The 22,358-nt window shown below is 41.4% G+C and overlaps 1 protein-coding gene across 14 annotated transcripts in view; it reads right to left on the reverse strand.

Annotated features, from left to right (window-relative positions):
- nfixb (nuclear factor I/Xb) overlaps nt 1–18,771 on the reverse strand; it is a 127,510-nt gene extending 108,739 nt beyond the window's left edge. For 6 of the 14 annotated variants that reach the window (XM_042085551.1, XM_042085552.1, XM_042085547.1 and 3 more), the window contains exons 1-2: nt 17,991–18,770; nt 12,358–12,441 (exon numbers count right to left, since the gene is read on the reverse strand). In XM_042085551.1, coding sequence (XP_041941485.1) covers nt 12,358–12,441; nt 17,991–17,993 — 87 coding nt within the window. In that variant the 5' untranslated portion in view covers nt 17,994–18,770. Of the gene's footprint in view, nt 1–8,473; nt 8,637–12,357; nt 12,442–17,990 lie in introns of those variants that run through there. The other 8 variants (XM_042085560.1, XM_042085558.1, XM_042085550.1 and 5 more) reach the window with 4 other exon arrangements.
- Between the last annotated feature and the right edge of the window lie 3,587 nt (nt 18,772–22,358).

Raw genomic sequence — 22,358 nt, forward strand, 5'->3', positions numbered from 1 at the left:
ACACACACACACACACACCCTCTCGCTCTCACACCCGCTCACACTCAGTCACTCCGGTTTAGTGGAGCTGGGCGTGAGTTCCGCACTCACCACCAGATTGACACGGATGAGTCAAGAATGCACACCTGCGTCTCGTGTGCTTGAGTGTGTGCAGGTGTGGGAGAAGGGTGTGTGTGTGTGTGTGTGTGTGTGTGTGAGTGAGTGAGTTAGTGAGTGTGTGTGTGTGTGTGCATGCGCCTGTGCCTATACATGTAAAAATCCTTTATGCATTATGTCTCAGTGTGCATGAGTGTGTGTATGCTTGAGATAATAGACGCTAAAGTCCCAGCAGAAATGTTCTATCCACATATGTTTTCTAATCCGTCAGCCATGAGACAATATGAGGGACCAGAGCTTTAACATCCAACCTTTACCAAAGCCATTATGACTTGGAGCAACGTAGCAATCTAGCCTTTAATCTACCAAACCTGAGCATTGGAAGAACTGATCACAACAGAAACAAGATGCTAACGAGACCTGTAAATGGAACTGGTATAACTGTTCCATAAAAAAAAATCATTACAAGGCACACAAGGTTAGCCTTCCACAATCAGCATATACAGCAGTTATCAAAAACATAAAGCTCTGCAAAGAGAAATATCATATCCTAGCTAAACTAGATGTCAAACTTTAATAAATTTCAGGACATTCTAAACAATTTGTCTCTCCTGCAATCCAGTGATGACCACTGTCCAGACTAACAGAATGGGCATTAGGTATACATGCCAGTAAATCGTTTGGATGAGAATGCCAGGCTGGGAGACCAGGATAAGCCAGCGCTTCCACAACAAAGCTGGAATGACTTGTGTGAATGAGGTGCAATCTGCCTAGTAACAGAAAGGTACTGTGGGTAAGACTCTCCCTTTTGTGTCTACGCGTGCGTCTGTGTGTTTTGAACGTTTCTGTCTATTTGTTGAAGTGCTCCTCAAACACCCTTAAACCACAAAAGAGGAGAAAAGGGACTTTGCATCAAAACACATACGCAACCTCACGTGAGAATTCGCTCGCTCGCTCGCTCGCACGCAGGCCTGAAGAGCCGTCCAAAGAGCCCGCCACTATTTTACTCTGCCGGCCAATCAGGTTGAACGACCATGTCGCCATGGCGCTGGGCCCCAGCGGCTGCCCTGCCCTCTTTCCAAACAGCGGAGCAGCAAGACAATTTTTCAGCCATTTTTTTTTTTTTTTTTTTTTTTTTTTTTGAATCAAGAAAGGGACAAACTTCGTTTTCTTCTCAGGGGCTGTGACTTGATCAGTCCCAATCATATTCCTCTACAACAAGTCACCTCCTGAAAAAAAGAAGCCCAACACTGTACACAAATATGTTTGACTGCTTATGTATCTGCAAGCACAATTATGTAATTTGCACGACAACCAGAGTGTGTGTTCCATAACCATGGCAACAGCAAAAACATATCAGCAACCACAGAACCACGATGGAGCTACGGGCACTGCCAGAGTTCTGCCAAGGCATAATCCATGCCAGGGGAGACGTGAGCGTAGGAAAAAGGGAGGAGGATACACACACACACACTCACTCACACTATTTCTTGCTCTTGCTCCATTTTCCACATACACACAAGCGGACTTAAAGCACATGCTCAAAACACACACTTGCACGCGTGTGCACGCACACACACACACACCACACACACACACACACACACACACACACACACACACACACACACACACACTCTGTCTTTATTTCCCGCATACTCACACCCATGTTCACCGACCCACACAAGCAGATACACGCAGGCACGCACACACACACTCCCAAACACACATACTGGATATCCTCCTATTCTTCTTGGCTGGAGGCTCCCATGGCAATAGGAATCCATTCTCCACGGAGGCTGGGACAGCTGCGCAGATTGTGAATGAGACGCAGTTGGTTTTTCTGCTTACAGCCCCAGATAAAAACTACATGGTATTTAATTTTAAGCTACAGTCCTCTTTGCCAAGAAGCATCCAATTCATCCCTCCACCACCTAATATACCCACAGTCAGACAAAAGGCCCCCAAAGCTGTCTTTGTGAGGTGGCCTTTTTGATTCTCCTCTCAATGACAGGCAGAGAATGCACACCTATAATAACCTGGTGTGTTTTTGTGTTTTCAGCCCCCCCCCCCCCCACACACACACACACACACGAGCATGTCAATAGGGAGCTTTTCAGTGCAGACTAAGAAAATATCTACACCCCATAATTTCTTCAGAGAAAGGTGCACACAGTCAATTGCGTCATCTGAAGGGACTATGTTGACGACTTGATTAAATGGAGCTCTGTATCTTGGAGTGATTGTTTCATTGTTTTTTTTAAGGAATTGGCATTTACCAAGCCCTCCTCCCCCCACTCTCTTGTAGTCCAGCTCCTTGGGCGCCAAAGGTGCTGGTAAGCGGCCTGGTGGCGATGAATAAGTAAAGGGAACACAACGTCCTCACTGCCCGGCACGGCTGGCACCGGGTCCACACCCGCATCCCCAGCTTCGGTACCGCCGTGACAGAAAGAGAGAGAAGAGAGAGAGAGAAAGAGAGGAAAGAGAGAGAGAGAGAGAGAAAGAGGAGAGAGAGAGAAAGAGAGAGAGAGAGAGAGAGCTAGAGAGAGAGAGAGAGAGGAGAGAGAGAGAGGAGAGAGAGAAAGACTGCCACTGGACACCAAAAGAGGACAACACGGGGATAGGATTTCAACCCCACCGTTTCCACATTCAGAGCACCTCGGGCCGGTGTGGAGCAGCAGTCCTTGTGTCTCTGCTGGTGTGCATGTCAGGCTCAGTTGGCTGCTGCGTCCAGCTCTATAACGGCATGGACGCACCACAACAGACTCGACTAGGCCATGCCCATCCAAGTCAAATAACGTCAGTAGTCGCTCGGCCCTGGCACTCTCCATACCGTGGCATTACAGGGAATTCAATAAAGCAATCCCAAAAAATTCAATAAAAGCAAATTATGTTGTTGATTTTTGAAGCTTAATGCAAACTATGTCCTAAACGCAACTCTAAGCCTCATGATAATATTGTAAATATGGCATACTGTGGACACAATATAATTCTTTTTTTTTTTTCTGGGGGGGGGGGGGGGGGGGGGGGGATGGGTCTGCTAAAAAATCAGGCCAGTGTAATTGCCATTCCAGGCTAAAAATTGGGATCCCAGAACATTGGCTAATCCAGCGATAACAACTAATCGGCATTAAGACATTGGACCACTGATTTTTGGTGTGTGGTTGTGACTAGAAGGGCACTACTGTGTGTGTGTGTGTGGTGTGTGTGTGTGTGTGTGTGTGTGTGTGTGTGTGTGTGTGTGTGTGTGTGTGGTGTGTGCCTGTGTGTGTCTTTAATTCGAAAAAATCCAACATTTCTGTTTATTCAGACTGCGGTTCCATCAGATTTTAATCCCCTGAACAGCTGTTCCAACTCATTTTCCAGGCCTGGGGAGAGAGACACGAGGAGGGCTGGTGAGGAGAGATTGGGAGGCTGCTGCACAAATGTGCCTTTAATGCCATTTTCAGAGGGAGAGGGTTAAGGCCAGTGAGCGACTGACCTCGGCTGCAAATAATAAAATCACCACAATGATAATGCTTTTATGTGCCTTAGCCCATTCGCGTTCCTAGAGTCAGTCTGCCCTGGCTCCTTTTGCAGTTATGATTGTAATCAGCGAGTTTGACAATAGAGTGTAATGATACTTTTAAAGCAGGAAGAATGCGGACAAAAAGCTCTGGCAACCCAAGCTTAGATGTACTTGATATTTACGCAATTACTGCTGATTTGGACTGATAAACATTATCACGTTTTACATTCGGCGGAGGCATTGGTAATGTTATTCCAGTAGACATTTAAAACAAAACAATATCACACAAACAAGACTAAACCCAAATGATTTCAAAATATACAGAAAAATATTCTAAATGAATAAGCTTCTTAATATGGTGGTCTTAAGTAGCCTATCCTATTTCACATAAGGCCTAAATTGGGCACTAATGTAAGCATCCTCTGAAAGTATGCCTACATTTTGAAAACCCTGGTTGGTAGGCCTCTTCCTGCGCGTCACTAAAACTATAGGCTACCACTTCGGATTCACAACCCTTTTTCATTGTCAATTAATTTGTGTCTGACTCACGCTACCACTGAAGTAACTGAGGCCTACTGCTCATGTCAAAGTAATAAAGAACTACTGGCGGAGACATAGCCTTTATATACTGAACTATGAGCTGTCCACTTGCCATTACGCGCTGTAAGGTTGATACAGAGCGCAGAGTGACAGTCCGTACAGTATATCTGGTTTAGGCCAGGCTCTTGTCATTCGAGATGGAGACGGAGTATAGGCTACTACTACACTGATATACTGACAAGCTACACTTAATTTGTCCACTATTAACACATACACTTGGCTAATGACTAAAATAGCTTCTTTCAAAGGGAGTCTTGGCAAACGGTTCCTGTCACTCTAAAGCGAAATGTGTTGTCCATCTGATTCTTATGCAGCATCTGGGAAGATGCGGCCAGGCGTTACAAAGGGTACATTATGCTCATTTAGTACAATCAATTTAAAGCCCTCTGAGTTTACCATATTTTAATGATAACAGAAAATGGCAAGGCTACATCTCATTGGTTATGAATTAAACAGTTAGGCCTAGCCGTATTCCACTACTTACAGATGGTTGCGTTTTCATCTGAGTGCACAATTCCTTGTCTGAGAGGTCCAAGTGTATTAAAAATCATAAATATTTAATTAAAACAATTGTAAGCCTATGTTACTCAGTTACTCTATAATGCACTTTCAACCTAAGTTAGCGAAATTAAAGTTTTGGCTCCTCTTGCTTTGTATCCATTACCGCGCATTCCCCACTAGTCCGCGTACTGCTCACATACCTTTTATCACAGTTAATAATTTATTCGATTGTTTACACATGGTGCCGTCTTTAATTTTGCTTTTAATTATTAACTATAATTAAATAAACAACAATGTAGTCAACGTCAAAATTCCGAACGTGCGACAGTGAATGCAGAAATCAGATGAAACCTCTTCTCTCAAGTGTGCCTTCTGCGAATCTTGGCCCTCTAAACAGCCGAAAGTATGGATGTTAAAGACAGCAACATGTTTAAGAGCAACTTTAAACTGCTGACATGCAGTCAAATGTATGTCACAGTATTTCTGCATATGTGCGCCACGTGCGCATTCTGATGGTCTCTGGTGTCAATTAATTTTAATTAACGGAAAAAATCTCGCGCTGAATGCGAGCTTCATTGTTTAACTATTCAGACTGCTGTACAGCCACTTTTCGAAAATAATCTGTGCATTTATTAATTCCAGAAACCTAGCAGATAGCCTATAGATTTTATATTGTACTGAGAAAACCTCAGCCCCATAAAACGCGAGGGTAAAGGGGGAGAGGGGTGCGGCATGGGTTGGGGTTAAGAAGAAAAACTTAAAATGCCTGCACAGCAATTTACTCGACATCTTTTAGAAAAATCTAGACTGAAGCCAAGGTAGGCTGCAGGCAGTACTGTAATATTATAATATTGTATGTTTGCTTTTCCAGTTGCATTTCAGCCACGGATTTTGTTTAATCTGGAACAGGAACGTTTAAGGTTCAGTGCAACCTAAAGAGAGAAATATGTGGATTTGAGGAACCAGAGATAAATCTACTCAAATCTGCTTACAGCTTAATTTCCAACACCACTTCCCGCCTGTTCAACATAACACTTGATTATCCTCAAAGATTATTCAATGTATGTCCCTGTCTATGACAGTATTCAGATGCATGTAAAAAAAAACAAAGGTGGTACTCTAGTCTAGGTAGCACAAGGGCAAAACAGACCTCAGCAGCTTATGTGATAATGTAAATGAAATACTGTGCGGATAAATCTTTGACATCCCATTCCAATCATTTTAATCATAACCACAAGAGATAGTAGAATAATTTACTCTTAATTTGTGTTGCTTCTGTCAATTAAAGAATAAGGTTGAAAAAGCTTTGAGTAGTTCAACTGTTTTAAATGGAAAACAGACCACATCTTGAAAGAAAAACACACGCACACACACATTCTCTCTCTCTCTCTATTTTTCTCTCTTGCTCACTCACTGCTTCTGGTAACAAGCGGCAAGGGTATGGAAGTAAAATTGTTTTAATAAAACCACTGTAAAATCAGGAATGAATTACAAATGGGGAAGGCCCTGCCAACCCAGTGTCTGTCCTAGCCCAAGGGTAAACAAGTTTACCATATCAGAGTGAGAGTCCAACGCTACCAGTTTGACAATCCATTTTGGACATCTAGTAAATCTATGGATCTACCCCACTAAATGTGACCTAAGCAACAGCACCAGAAGTCTTTAAGGAGAAAGTTATGGTATCCAGGACACTATGACAGCCAAAAGAAATAACATGGACAAATAAAAAGCCAGAAAGGTGCTCAAGCGCCAGTTAAAGACATTCATATATCATAGGGCACTATGAAGACTCACATGGCAACTCCAAAAAGAACATATGAAAGCACAAAGACATTCACATTCATCTCAGCAAGGTGTGGAATGCATGTAGTTGTAATATCATTTGGATCTCAGGTGCATGCATAATTCTTCCACTACTGCTGGCCATGAATCAGAAAGTTCTAGAACTGTGCTGGAGCTAAATCTTTCAGTGACAGCACATAGCTTACACTGGGAACCACTAAATATCACGGAAAGCTTTGAGGTGTGTTGTCTTGAGGCTTTAGTTCAACTTGCAAAGTCAATGCTAATTTTCACTTCCAAGTAGCAAGCTAAGTTATAAAATGCTTAAAAACAAATTTCACAGAGTTCACCTAATATAACTGTAAATGACCAGTACTGCAGTGATGGAAAATATAATGCATTGGGGCTATGTGAAAACTCACAGTGAATTGATTGTGAAATCTATGCACTACCCTCGCATGCTTTCAAAAACCTCTCAAAAACATGTCATATAGTCATCAGTGCACAAATGGATATAAAAATACAAAATAGGTCTATGTCATGTTATCACTATTTTCATATATCCACCTTTTAGGCCTATTTTGGCCTTCAGAGAAGCTTGATTAAATAGATTTTCAAATGCAGAATGTTCAGTTGAAAATTCTTTCAATATTAAAGCAAATATTTTTAAGAATAAAAATGAGCAGAGTATAAAACTTATTAAACAAAAACAAAGAAAGGATATTATCCCTAAAAAGAGAACATACTCTTATATTTTTCTTAGTATCACCGACCTTCCTTTAATCCTATGGAGACTATAGTACCAGTTTTAATTATGTGGTAATTAAAATCAGAATATACTTCACATCTTCTATTACATATACTTTGGTTTACTAAACAACCTGTGTCTTATGTCGCTCCTGATGTTATGCTTCCGCTGTAGGCCCGACTATTCTGCCGACCATTGCTCCTCACTAACAGCAAACAGTTAGACTACATTTAGGTCTTTAACGCTGGCTATCATTTGTTCTGTGCAAAAGTAACATGTTACATTTAATGAAGCCTAAAAAGATATTAAGACGACACATTAAATATTTACAGTATAAAAATGTACACTTTTCAATGTATGCCAAGCCAGTTTTTCATAGCCTATTTCAAATCAGATTTGGTTATCTGTTATGTTTGATAGTTGATGCAAATAAGCGACATAGGCTAGACAAAACTATTGAACTAGAACTAGAACTACTGGATATCTCTTCTGGGGTGACAGCCAGAAAGTCATTGAGAAGATAGAAACACCACAACACAAACATATTCTAATCTAGGCTACTTATTGCTGCTTTGCATTTAGAGGTTAAAGATCTGGACAAACTCTTCAAAGTAAATTGAGTCTACTCTAAAATTGAGATCACATTGCTGTTTAGCGATTAAAGCCGATACGGAGAACGGCAGATTCGCCGTGCGACCGCAACGGCGACCTTTGATGTCTCCAAAAAATATTTCGGCAGCGGGTACAGCCCGGTGTGTAACTACACCACCGAGGGACTAGCGGCTGTATACACTGAACCCAAAGACCTCTGATTTAACTTGGTTAAGTTAAAACGTTTCTGACAACCAAGCTTCTTTGAAGACAACAACTGATAATCTCACAGGTAGGCTAAACAACCAAATCATGTCTAAATCCTATGTTACTCTTCAGTTCAAAGTTAAACTGTCTTCACGCTTCTCCTCCTCCTAGTCTCCCTCCTTTTATATTAAATAGATTCGAGAGAAGCGCCATTTTCTCCTCAAACCATGTGCAATGAAACGCATAAGAAAGTCAGCTGGAAATATGCTATCCGAGACAGAAAAGCGGCAGTGGCGTGAGGTTAAAATGTATCAGAAAGGAGCACGTACTGAAAAATAAGACCAAATGCAATAATTAAACAGTCATAAACGCACAGCGCTCCTAGCAAACCCACAACCTCGACGGTAACCCCGAGCAAATAAAATAATCGTGTCGTTTACCTGTGTCAAGCAGTACGGGGAGTACATGGTTATTTTTAGATTTTAGAATTGGAGAGCTTATTTAAGTTGGATGGAAGTTCGCTGTAGTGCTGCATTGCAATCACTCGCCGTCCCGTTTCGCTCAGTCCATGCTGTACTGCTAACCCCGCCTTGGAGGCTGAAAGTGAAAGCTTACACAAACTTTTGGGGAAAAAAAGTTTCTCTCCCTCCCTCTTTTGCCGACTCGCTCTCCCTCTCCCTCACAAGCGTCGGAGAAAGAAAACTATTGAATTAATAGCATTTCATTACTGATCTATTACTGATTGCCCAAAGTGGTGAGTCGACTCTTGCTCTAATTGTCCAAGATTTAGCCGTTATTTCCGTAAAAAGAACCACGGAAGACAGAAGATGCGTGTCACGATCTGCGGAGCCGCTTTACGGAACCGCCGTTCTGCGCGCCCAGTCACCGGCAAACAATCATTGTTAACAATATATCTTAGAACTCGTCCATGATAAATGCTGCAAACCATCGTTTTATTTTGTTGCCTGCTAGTACACTAGTACACTGCAGTTTCATAGTTATCCAGGAACTTTGGTCACATCTGAAATATTCTCATGCATTAGCAAAGCACTATTACCAGGATCTATGTGGATTTAGATTCAATTTATGTAGGAAACATGTTTTCATACATTGACAATAAACATTTCAATCAATCAATCAATCAATTACTTAATTAATTAATTAATGAATCGAACAATCAATCTTAAGAGCTACCAGCATAAAAAAAATGCCCAAGTAGACATACTGTACCTAATTACTGATATTCTGCAAGTGAAGGAAATGTAGGAGACAAATAATCCACTGAAGGGATTTAATTCAGGCTTCTCTGAAGTCACGCAAGGGCTCAGGGGGAAAGCAGCCACTACAGTAAGTTTGCCTTGAGGAAAATAGGTAGACAGTGAATTTATTTATTTTTTTCACTCAAAGTTCCAATTTCAAAACATGAGATTCATGTTTAATGTTAACCCTGTGCTACAGCAAGGTGGGGTGACTAGCAGGGAAAGTGGTTTAGTGTGTTTAAGTAATCAGCTGCTGACATGTCTGAATAAAGGTGAAGGAGACTCCCTGACAGGGAACTGGGTAAAGAGAAAACAGTAATTTCACAACTTCTGCAATCTGTGCTGGTGCAACAACACATTACATTCCCGCTGTTCCCACAAAACACACGCAAGAGTTGCAACACACACACAAACACACACACACACACACACACCAAAGCAGCGACAACTTCACTGGCCGCCCGAGTGTGTAGCACTCACTACAACAAAACTCGGCGGTTTATGGAGAATCTGCAGCCAGCTCTGGGGATACCCGAATGCTCTGGAAGTCAAAACAAGATCTCTGGAAAGTGTGTGCACCAGATGACAAGTATCTCATAAGGACGGCAACTGAACAAACCTGCAGATGCACACTCCATAAATGCCGCTATGTGGATTTTGAGAGTTGTTTCGTGTGTGTGTCTGTGTGTGTGTGTGTGTGTGTGTGTGTGTGTGTGTGTGTGTGTGTGTGTGTGTGTGTGTGTGTGTGTGTGTGTGTGTGTGTGTGCATGCATGGACACATGTGTATGCTTGCCTGTGTGTGTGTGTGTACTTCTGCATGCCAGATTATATTTACAGTACATGCAAGAAGTATCTAAGTATCTGTGTGTCTGTGTCTCGGTGTGTATGTTTTAAGGAAGGGTGAAACAAACAGTGAGGCATCAGGGTGGAGAGGCGAGGTGCCGAGGCGGTTGGGGATGGGGGGGGCTTATAGTCGCTGTGCAGAAGTGGGGCTGAAATTTGGATCTGCCAACCAGGCCTGTGGATTTATGGGGGCCTACCGCTCGTGCTCTTCCACCGCAAGCCGCTGCAGGAGAAACAAAGAGATCTCGCCACTGTGTGGCCAATTACTGCGTACGGCCCAGGGAGCCAAGAAACGACCGAGCAAGACAGAGAAAAGAATGAGAGAGAGGGAGAGAGAGAGAGGAAGAAAGGAGGGAGAGAGAGGCCATGTGGTAAGGGGGTAAACACAGACCACATCACCAACCAGCACACTTTCCTCTCGCCACATGGAGTAGTTCACGGTCACTGACAGTCCCGACTTCCACTAAATATGACTCATAAGCTACACCCCATAATGTTTATTTTTTAACTCATGATTAACTGTTGACAATAGCATTTGATTATTATCAAGGCTGGCATTCGAAATGTCACCAAAACACACATGAAATGCAGATGTCACTACAGGGTCAGGCTTTTGGTCCCAGGCCAGTGTCCTATACTGCTGGCCAATGCTTTGAGGGGATGGTGTATAGTGGTGGGAGGCAGTCCTCCGACCAGAGGGCATGGAGTTGTCCTGCTGTTATCTAAAACACTTCAGTCGAATTTCATTCTGAATCTTTCAACACCTCATTTAGTGCCTGGTGTAAAATTCAAACCCACCAAGGGACCAAATTCTTTTCCATCTTTTTACAGCTAGCTGTAATATGCACTATTGTTTTGCATGGAGCTTCTCTGCTGTGCTTAACTGCGTTATACACCTGGGCCATAGACACAATACAGGGACTAGTGCATGCTATTCTCATTTCACATAAACCATGAGAGATGATTTAGTGTGTGTACCAAAAAACACAACACGCACCGTCATGAAGAAGAAGCCAAAAATGCTGTCCTCACTCAGACATTGGCAGACTAGCAGCCACAGCAGTGGAGGACTCACAGACTATAAGGGACTCTGTCCAAAGACCACTGGTAGCCACAGTATGCTCAAAGTGTTGTGTGAACGCCACACATCACAAAATGGATGCTCCAGTAGGACACGTGCGGGACGGGCAGGTGTCGCCTGACCTCCGTACCTCGGTGAGCCTCCACGTTCTGCGTGCGTTGTGCCAGCCAGTCCGCCAGCTACCCTGACTCCTGTGCACGCTCTTGAACCCACTGCCCCTTGCTATCCAATATGGCCATTTTCACGTACGTCCCCCTTTGCCTGTCCTCCACCAACCACAACATCCAATCTGCCCCCCCCCCCTCCCCCCAATTCGCTACCTCCACCCCCCCACCCCTCATTACTGCTCGTTCCTGGACCCCGGGACACTCGATACACTGGAGCAACCCAGATTTCCCCCTGAAAAACTTGGCAAAAGCCTTTTGCGCTGGAGACAAAGAGTAGAAAAGCGGCTCCCACCTCATTAACAATCACATTTTCAGTCATGCACAGACTCCCCAACTCCATCCCGTTCTTCTCATTTTATTACCATTTTATTTCACTCCCATAGCTGTAAATCCAATGTGCACGCTGGGTGGAATTTTAAAAGCTATGCAAGTTGTGTGTGTGTGCATGTATGTGTGTGAGCGTGTGCAAGTACATTATGTGTGTGTGTGTGTGTGTGTGTGTGTGTGTGTGTGTGTGTGTGTCTGTGTGTACCCGGGCGCGTTCGTGTGCTCGCAAGAGTGTTTTTCAAGCTGTGTTGTAGTTTTTTTACTTCACTTTTTCATTTTATACAAGTGTGCATGCTGCACATTATCGTTATAATTCTGGTTCCCACGAGACAATGGCGCTTCGGCAAAGTTGTAAGGCCTCTTTTCTGAAAGTGTGTGTGGAAATAATGATTGTAATGGGTTGCAGCTGAGGAAAAGGAGCTGTGAATGACATTATGATTGTGGTGCAATTATGCAGAGCATGAAAGTGGACTATCAGTCAAAAGAATTACTAATGACTAACATAACATGTTTAATAATAACATGTATAATAATAATAATAATAATACTATAATAACAATACTACTACTACTAATAATAATAATAATAATAATAACAATAATAATAATAACAATAATAATAATAATAATAATAATAATAATGCATACCCTGTAGGAATCAGACACTACAAAGCATTCAGGCATCCCAGGACCTCTGGAAGGGTCTTCATTCACCAGAAAGGTTTCGGTCGCCTGAAACATTCAGATATTCAGACATTCAGTCAGGCTATTCAGTCAGTCAGGCTTCAGACTATATGTACATTTTTACCTGCTCAGAACAGATTTAATCATACTTCATTTCATTATAGCAGTTCTTGGTGTTACCGTTGTTGGGATTTTGAATTGCAATTGTCTTACAATGGTATATATTTACAAAACAATCTGTAAAAAAAGGTGGGAAAAAGTCTGAAAATGCTTGAGGCGCATTCACCCTGCTAAAACCATGAATTTAAAATAAAGAAATGAAACAAATACATTTGTGCCACGGTTCCAAGAGCTCCTGAGAGAGACTGCAGAATAGCCCCAGAATGAAGAGCTCACTCTTGCCTGGAATTCAGATCGCATCACACAGGGGAAAAAAAGTCCACCACACCACACAGTCAAAGTGAGAGAAGTGCGAACACCATCCCCTCAGCAACACCATGCCTTCACCTGCAGGCCTCTCTCTCCCTCTCTCTTGGTCCCTCTCCCTCTCTCTCTCTCTCTCTCTCTCTCTCTCTCTTTCTGTCTCTGTCTTTGCTGCGACTTTATTCAGCGTGGACCAGTCACACAACTAGTCCTTCTCAGGTCAGTGCAGCCAAGGTATTTTTCTAAGTGTCGTCTCCATTCAGCCCTGTTCATTTGTATGCTGCTGCAGGCTGCAGCCAGGCCGTCAGTGCTGAATGACCAACCAGTCTGGCCAGCCCCGATAACAGCCAAGAGTGCAGACCCCCAGAAACACTCAGGACTTTTCTCTTACCCTGCCAACAGCCCCACTCCTGCTTTTTTAAACCAAGCAAATGGAACTGAGAAATTATAATATTGCTGTTTCGACTGTTGACAGGACCCTATCTATCTATCTATCTATCTATCTATCTATCTATATAGATAGATAGATAGATAGATAGATAGATAGCAAGAGCGCTGAGAGAACAATTTTAGTCTTTTCACTGCTACTTGCTCACAAGTACAATATCATAAAAATACTTGCAACTGCAGGAAAAAGCAAACACACTCACACACACACAGACACTTACACAGAGATCCGCATGCACACACATACACACAACACTATAATAAGTCCCAGACGTTGGCTAACCAAGTTGTGGCTAAATCACAAGCTATTCATATCTCCTGCAATGAGAGGTTAGCACTGTAGCCTCTGTCTTACCCTTGCATTGCACTGAGGCCACGCGGGTTGTCACAACCTATTGTCTCTCTGTGCTGTGCTGGACATACATGAACCCAAATTGTCTGAAGTGTATATGTGTGTGTATGGGGGGGGGTGATATATGATAGGCATTAACATATCAACTGTGTTCGACAACCCCAGAGCAGGAGAGGGAGGCCGGTAAGAGTTGGCTCTCCTCCCTCTGAGCATTTGTTCGACTCTCCACACAACTTCAAAAGAGGCACAGGCTCCCTTTGGTCATTCCCTGGGTACTCCTCCATGGGTTGAACAGGCTGGGCAACCAAATGGTACTCATGTAGCCTTTGCATCCTCCAAACTGAGTAAAAAAGGAAAGAAGAGGCTGACAGCATGCTACGCTACCCTAGCAGACAATCCCTTTCCGCTCCCTACCAGGGCTAGAGAATAGGTGTGTGTGTGTGTTGTGTGTGTAACAGAAGGAGGCGGACACAGAGAGTCACAGGCTCCGGGTTCACTCCTCACCAAAAAAAAAAAAAAAAAAAAAAAGAAAAACACCAAGTGCCCCCCTGCACAGGGCGTAGGAGCACATTTGGAGCGACGTCGAGTGGACCAATGGCAGGTCGGACAGACGGATGGACAGATGAACGAAGGGCAGACAAAAAAAGAGATCACGGGATGAAATCTTCCGCTCTCCCTTCTGCCTGGATCGCCTTCACAGTGAAGAGAGAGGGGCATCGTTTGTACAAGTGTGTGTGTGTGTGTGTGTGTGTGTGTGTGTGTGTGTGTGTGTTGCAATGATTGTTTGATGTAGCTCCCAGCAGTGCTAGCCCCCTTTTTTCCTGCCCTCTGTTGGTTTTTTATGGAGCATGGTATCAATTATATATGCCACCCTTTTCTATATATATGCAACATATGCCCAATCCATATGGTCAGCCTTTAGCAAAAATGGTCTCTAGGCCTCCCTTAATTAACACTTAAGAAGCAACAAAAAGAAAAAAAAAACATTTGAAGTTAACTCTCAGGTTCATCCCACCTAAATTAAATAGATGTATATCATTATTGCTCCCAATATTGCAGCCATCTGTGGTCAATGTGTTGTGTTACTTGATGAATATATATTAAGGTAATTCACATTTCAATTCAGAGATTTCTATTCTTCAAATACCTGAAGAATTAAGGCACCAAAATCTACTCCTGTATGACAAAGACGGCTCTTTTCAAATTGAAAAATTGCTTTTCATGAAGCTCAAATCCCAAACTCTCTTTCTTTCCCCTCCCCTCTCTTGCTCACAAATGCAAAGTCTACCCACATCAAACTATACATGTGGGATGGGAGATGCTCCAGTTGGCACCGGTTCATGGCACAAGATAAATCAGTGCACATATATTCACACAAGTATATCCATAAACTCACTCAGAAAATACACCTGCCTCTCCACCCATCCCCAGTCACTCTGTCTCTCTGACTACAAACAAGACAAGTCATACAAAGAGCCATCCGCTTCATTACTATTGTAAAGAGTGAGAATGGCCATATCCATCCACCTCACTAACTCTTCCTCTTTCCATCCAACACACACACACACACACACACACACACACACACACACACACACACATTTTAGTCCTGACATGGTGCTCATCAGCTTCATTAGGGCTGACGCTGTTTCATCTCTGCTGCAAGGACACTTGGATTGAGTAGCTGAAAATCCACCAGTGGCTACAGTCTCTGCACACCCATTAACAAGCTAACAAACCTAGGTAATATGGCAGACACATCAAAGATGAATGTTTGAGTGTGTGTGTGTGTGTGAGAGAGAGAGAGAGAGAGAGAGTGTATGTATGTGTGGGGGTGTGACAATGTTTGCAAAAAAATGTGATGCAAAAATAATGAAATAAATAAAAATAAAAAAGGCAGAATTGTGTGCCTTGTGAGTGCCTGCCAATGCCACTTTGGGGAGTATAGCTGGGAAAATGAGATATTTTATACCTGCTTCTCAGGAGAAAGAGAGAGAGTGCTGGTATAGGGGATGGAGAACTATAATGACTGTGAAAGACAGAAGGGCTATGATTAGCACTGCAGATTGCATATAGCTCTTTGGCTACAATTTTAAAGTACAATTCTCTCCCATAATCCTCCCCCAACATACACAGCAGAGCCCTTGGCTCTTAACAATACACTTGGCTCCCCACAGTATGAAAAACAATATTTGAACTATGTCGCTAGAAATCATTACAGAACATTCTTACAGTTTATACTCGTGGCATAGTCTTTTTTTGATATAAATTAATTCTCTGCAAAGGGGCAGTGGGATTAGGAGTTTTCCAGGTGATGTATGAGGAGGTGTGAGTCTAGAACATTCTAACCGACTAAGAATAGAGAGAAAAGGGGGAGAGAAGACAGCACATCAGCATCCAAAATTAAATTGATTCAAATGACTCAGTGGTGCTCTGGCAGGCATCCTGGTCTGTAGGTTGTGCTGCTCCTTATTATGTACTGTAGAATAAGGCCCAAACAGACCTAAGTTAACTCAGGACAGTCATCTGAGTTCTTCTGGTATCTCAATCCTGAGTGTTACCGACTTGTTATGAGGTATGAAAAAGCTAAAAATGCAGAAACACAACAAATGACTGGTTTGGGTGGTCTTTACACCAATGTTGGGACAATGTTGTTCAGATATGTAAAATAAGAAATGTGAACTAAAATTTGTGTAAGTGTCGATTTAAATATTAATTGCATACAGCACATCTTCAGTGAATACATCAATACATTTGGAAAATTTGGTTTAAAAAGATATTCAAGTATTAATGTACAGATATCATAGTGAGCATTTGACATTATAATTACTTGTACCTTACAGAACTAATTAATTCTTTGCTAATGCAGGCTTCAAGGCCCATTCGATGCAGCTGCTCTACATTGTGAAGAGGCCGAGATTTCCTCTTGTGTTGCTTTTATGAAGAAATTGTATTTCATCTCGCATTCTTTCACCCCAAAAACAACTACATGTCTCAAGGTCCCTCATCAAGCAGGCTACACAAGAGACCTGTACAGGCTGTTTTTTCATCTTTCTCTTACTATTGGCCTCTTTGGACAGGAGCCATTTAATTGTGCAAGTAAACAAATAATTATCTGCATCAATGTGCTGATATACTCCCACATCTGGGAAGCATTTGGCCCCTCAAGGTTACTTTTCCTTATACTTGCTCAAATCAAATCTTCGAAACTAGCACATTCCACCAACTTAAAGGAATCCACTGTGCCACATTGGGAATGATGTGATTTCAAAGACAAGATCCAATAAAATTACTATTGAATTACAATTACTTTTGGGTCAGTATCTCCTAAGTAATAAAATCAAGATTCTGGTTTAAAAGGGGTGATTATTTCAGGAAAATATCAATTCAATAGATGGTGTGATAATACTTTAGAGGGAAGATATGCTTCTCATATCTCATATGCATTTCATATTTGGCTATTAGGACAAAATTAAACACAGCAGGGACATAGGTCTAGGTTAAATAATGACACCACAAGATATGTCATGATAAACCAATGTCCGAACTGCGTTCTTATTGTCAGAAACATAGACTTAAAACATTTCTATATTGTCACACCTGTGTCCATGTTAAAATTAAGTTTTGACACTAACAAGAACAATCAGTGGCATATTAATCATGTTTTATCATGCTCTATTAGCCGTATTTCCTCTGATAAAGAACAGGTGGGAGGTGAGTGACAAGCTTGTGGGGGCACAAATGAGTTTAGATGGCACGAGTGGTGCACGTGCGACAGATATATAAATTTATAAGATGACTGATAAAGGCAAGAGTATAATTAAACTACTAAATACCATATAGACTCTGACATTCGTGTATGTACATTGCGCAAGATGTTTAAATGTAAACTACCCTATTGTTTACTCAAAGATTTAGGCATTCCGTATAATATTTGCGATTGATCCCACTCCTGTATGACTCTTTTAGTAGCAAAAACAAAGGTGTTCAAAGACAGCATCCCACCAAAGTGGATGCGTTCAATTTTATACTTGTTTATATCCTGCGGAAAGCTTTAAATTTGTCCTAATGTGCAACGTCAAATGTGTGTTTAATTATCAAAGTTTGAGGGTTCGTCGCCAGCGTAATGTGGTTTGCTTTCGAAGTGGAGGCTGGCATCAGCATTTAGAGACAAGTATATAATGTAGCCTAACGTTAGATAATTACATAGACATTTCCAAACCCATCCTTTATCACACCCGTTGTAACTTTTAAGTGTTCATCATAAGTATTTAAAGCTGTCAAAACAAATGTGCATACTTGTGTGGGAAAGAAAATAGAATGGAAGGCTTTGCGAAACACAAAAGAACAAATTATTGATTTACATAGCACGTACCATTGTGGAGCGGGGAATTTTGCCAACCGCCTCAAAGACCCATTTTCCTTTTTTTACGAAAAAGTTCTGCAGCAAAAAAACTGTGGCCGAGGGAACACAAATCGCTTGGTTTCTTCGGTGATACCGGAAGCAGAAGGACCAATGCGGGACGACCCGTAGCCGAGCTAACGATATTGTTTTGAAATTGTGGTTTATATTACTCCTCGGAACGAGAGACGTTGTTGATTTATCCTGCTTAATTGTTTACCAGACGGCTTCGTTCGTATTTGGGTGCTGATAATCCGAGTAGGTTCGACATAAGACTGATTTCAGGGCTTTTGTGTCCGTGCCGTTGCAGTAAGTGTGACAGTGAGCGATCCCTTCCGTCCACCGAATCCCAGGCGAGGTAAGTCCGCGCTCGGTGTCAGCGTTTCGTCAGCGGCACCACTGACAAGAGTTGAAGTCTAGCCACGCGCTATAGAGAAACGGTGAGAAGTTGCTGCTCAGGCGCTTGAAAATCAGCTGTTGCAACAGTGGGATTCCAGGGAACTTCAAGCGTATGCGTGCGCAATCTCCATCCTCTGTGCCTGGGACGCAAATGATGGTCACTTGCTTTGGTTGTATCACAGATCTGGCTCTGCTGTCGGACTTAACGGGAGAGAAATGGCTGAATGGAGTACTGGAGTGCTTTCAGGTGATGGATGTAGACAAAGTCGGAGTTACAAAAGGGGTGCGTATTCAAAAAGCACTTGCTGCCGGTATATGAAGTGGAGGACATTCATACAAAAACAATGTTTACCGGCGAAGCAGCCTCTAAATGTAATCAGCGGAGTAATGGTTGTTTTCTGATGTGCTTTGCCAAAAAACGAAAACCCGAAACGTGTTTTGATGGCCCAAAGGGCGATGCGTCGCTGCCGGGGATGGCGGTCGGAGATGCAGCGAGCCTGGTGAATTATTAATAACCAAGAACAGGTTCACAGTCTGTCGTGTTCACTGAGAACCAGGGCGGCAGCTGGGGGTTTAAGGGAATTAAATACGGGCTCAGAGTAAACCGTGGACGGCAGGGGATTACTCCTCACCGGTAACAGCATATAGCTGCACTATGCAGGGAGTTTGAGGAGAGGGAGGGGATGTAGGCTATTTAAGATTGATGAATGAGAAGATATCAGAGGGGGTGTGTACTGTTATGGCACAAAGAAAGAGTTATGCCGACCACATTATGACTGAGAATGCCGTAGCCTGACATTCCCCTGTTTATGTCAAAGGAAACACACTGATTGCACCTGTCGTTACCTTCTGTTATTTACTCTTCCCTGAATCTCTCAATGTTCATATCAAATCATATAGGCTACAACAAGTCTGTCATTTTAACTATAGTGGAGTCTCTGATTAACCATTGTCAACTTGCGTTGCAGAAGAGTCACTTTTTCTCTTTATCTCTTTATCTCAAGCAAGTGCACGCATATTTATTTTCATGTAAAGGATGGTGAGCTGACGAGATTAATACAAATAAAAAATGTTCCTATCAGTAAATTGCCCTTGTGTAAAACCATATTATTCCAGTGTTTTTGCATTACATTATGAAGCCCATAACCAACTTGACATTCAGAAGTGCAACTTTCTTCTAGTAGGCTAATCGTTGAAGTGGTGTGGTCGAATAGCCTAACTTAGGTCTGTTTGCCTCCTTATGCCATATAAAGTAATCATACAATGCCATTATCCAAGTTCTTAATGGGTATAAGCTTTCATAGGTAACTCTATTAGGTAACAATGACACCCATGGCAATTGTGCCCTTGTTTTATTCATGTTCAAGATATATAAGAAATACATAGACAAATAGTGTTTATAATCAGGCTGCAAAAACAATAAAACAGTTATAAAATATGCCTTTCACATAGGCCTATATTACACTATAGAACAAGCACGATTTGTCATCACTTTTGATTACCTATTGTGCTATATGGCCTAAATGAATTCTGTAAGAGAGCAGGAGTAAGTTTAATATGGCCTATTCCTCTGCGTAAAAATGTGAAGACTAGCCTTTTATTCATTTAACCTGGTGTAATGAGTAGTCATTCTGTTAGCAATATCAAAATGAAAATGCTACTGGTTTTCCTGCTTTTGTGTGAGAATTCTTTTTTTTTTTGTTAACAGTTCAGACTGTATTGTACATTAACATGAATTAATCAATAATTAAGATCATGATTGTAATACAAGTCAATAATAATGCTGTCTTTTATAAATTCCAAAAAATAATTTGTGAGTGTTTAGCCTCAGTTTTGAACAAGATTCCCTGTGGTTTTGACAGTCTGTGCTATAACGTGGTTATTACTGGGATACAGCCAGTCAAATACCAGTAAATATATATGTCATGTTTTCTTGTGTAATGACATTAGGGTTAGAGAAAGATTATTGTTTTGTAAAACCAAATACTCCATTCAGCTTTCACAATCTGTGATAAGACAGACTACATGCAGCGGACTACATACATCCTGGCAGGTGAGTTACCTGTAGCGAAGAGTTCTCCAGATCATAGTGAGAAACTTCAGTGTGCTTCCGAAAGACTTATAGACTAATGGCATTGCTTAAACATGTCTGGGCATTAATATAAAACAGCCAGTGCTTTTTAAGGCAGTCTTTGTTCCCCCGTCTTTTCGCTTGATTACAAAGTAATCGTGGTACTTGGTAATCTTTGCAATTTGTTGCAACTGTTAGGTCTGCACAGGCAACTCTTTAATTTTTTAATTCGATTTTGTTTGACTTTAAGGTATTTCAATATTTCATGATGTTCGTTCGTTAAGAATTTAACCCATCCGCCCATTGCTTGGTGTCCTTCTTTCAACACAGCCCTGAGGGTTCGGGTTTATGTCGTGATCACTGTAAAGAATGCCATTTTATTGCAGTCATTTTAATAAAAACGTATAATTTAGAATAATAATTAAGAATAAAACGAAATTATAAAATGTGAGATTAATGCACGACGTAATACGATTCAGATTCATTTAGCAGTGTAGTGGCCTCTTATCCAACATTCCCTTGTAGCCATATTTAGGCTACCTGTAAACTGCTTTCACAGACAACGCAGCTTTAACCACTACATCACATTTTTATAGCCTAATGATACAAATTTAATACATACGAATGATGGTAAAGGCTATTTTAAAAGATGTTCAATAATACATGCTATTATTATGTCATTGACTTCAGTAAAAAGATGAAATTGGACAAAGTAAAAAAAAAATGCTTTGAGTTAGCTCCAAAATGTGTGAACTTTAACATTCTCTCTCTCTCTCGCTCACATTTAGTAAGCCTAAATAATGGCTATATATTGCTGATTTAGACGTCAAGTTGGTTCGTTCTACCATTCTTCAAAACTCTTTAAAAGATGACTATGTACTATGTAGCCTACTAAATAAGTTTGCGATGAAAGACTTAGTGGCAATCAGGTTTGCTCCGATCTTCATCTCCTTCGGCCTTAGGCTACTTTGCATTCAGTAGGCCTATCAGTATATATATATATATATATATATATATATGCTATATTTCGCACCTGTATTTTGTAAATCATCATACACTCGTAGTTTTTAGGTGCACAGTCATTGCGAAAATAATACCAGAGGCCTTGACAGTAGATGACAAGCCTAGATGAGTGGGAAGTAGATTAATCCCCAAAACATCCTCGCAGAACCACTCCGCCAGTATACTCCAATATCAAGCTACTGGAGCCTGTAACAGTGAACTCAAGAACAGAATGCTGATCCTTGCGCACCATACCCTGCTGCACCACAGTCATTTATTGCACATTTTATTGAAATCAGACACAGCACAGCAGTTACATCACCCTCTGTAAACTGGGAAAACTTCACGCACACTCTTTAGATCATAGAGGAACTTCATAAGTTATGCGTAAAATGGGAATAAAATTGTACCATGCGCTACATATATCAGAAGGATGGGAAAAGAAAATGTTTTCCTTTGATACAATAAATATGCCAGCCTTACTTTCAGTTCACCCTGCGGTGAATTCTCTGCTAGTTGTAATAGCATGGCCTCGTAGGCTATTTAATGATGGGGTGTTTTAACTGATTAAACGTTTTCTTCATGTTGTATCTCAAATGTTTTATTGATAAATGAGTTGTCTTTATTTTGATGCCTTGGTTAGTTTAAGATTTAGCTTGACTTTTTATTTTGTTTTGACTTTTGTATTGAAAGAAATATAACTCTTTCACATGCAACAAATGAATTATATTCTTAATATGTATAGGCTTAAGTATAGTTTCCTATTTTATTACATTGGCATATTAGAAACTGAACTGATGTTTTTTAATGAGTGTCAGGTCAGAGAATTTGCATGAAATGTTTTTCTTGAAAATGTAAAACAAATTAAA

The sequence above is a fragment of the Alosa sapidissima genome, chromosome 3 (assembly GCF_018492685.1).
Source record: "Alosa sapidissima isolate fAloSap1 chromosome 3, fAloSap1.pri, whole genome shotgun sequence".
Taxonomy (NCBI): domain Eukaryota; kingdom Metazoa; phylum Chordata; class Actinopteri; order Clupeiformes; family Clupeidae; genus Alosa; species Alosa sapidissima.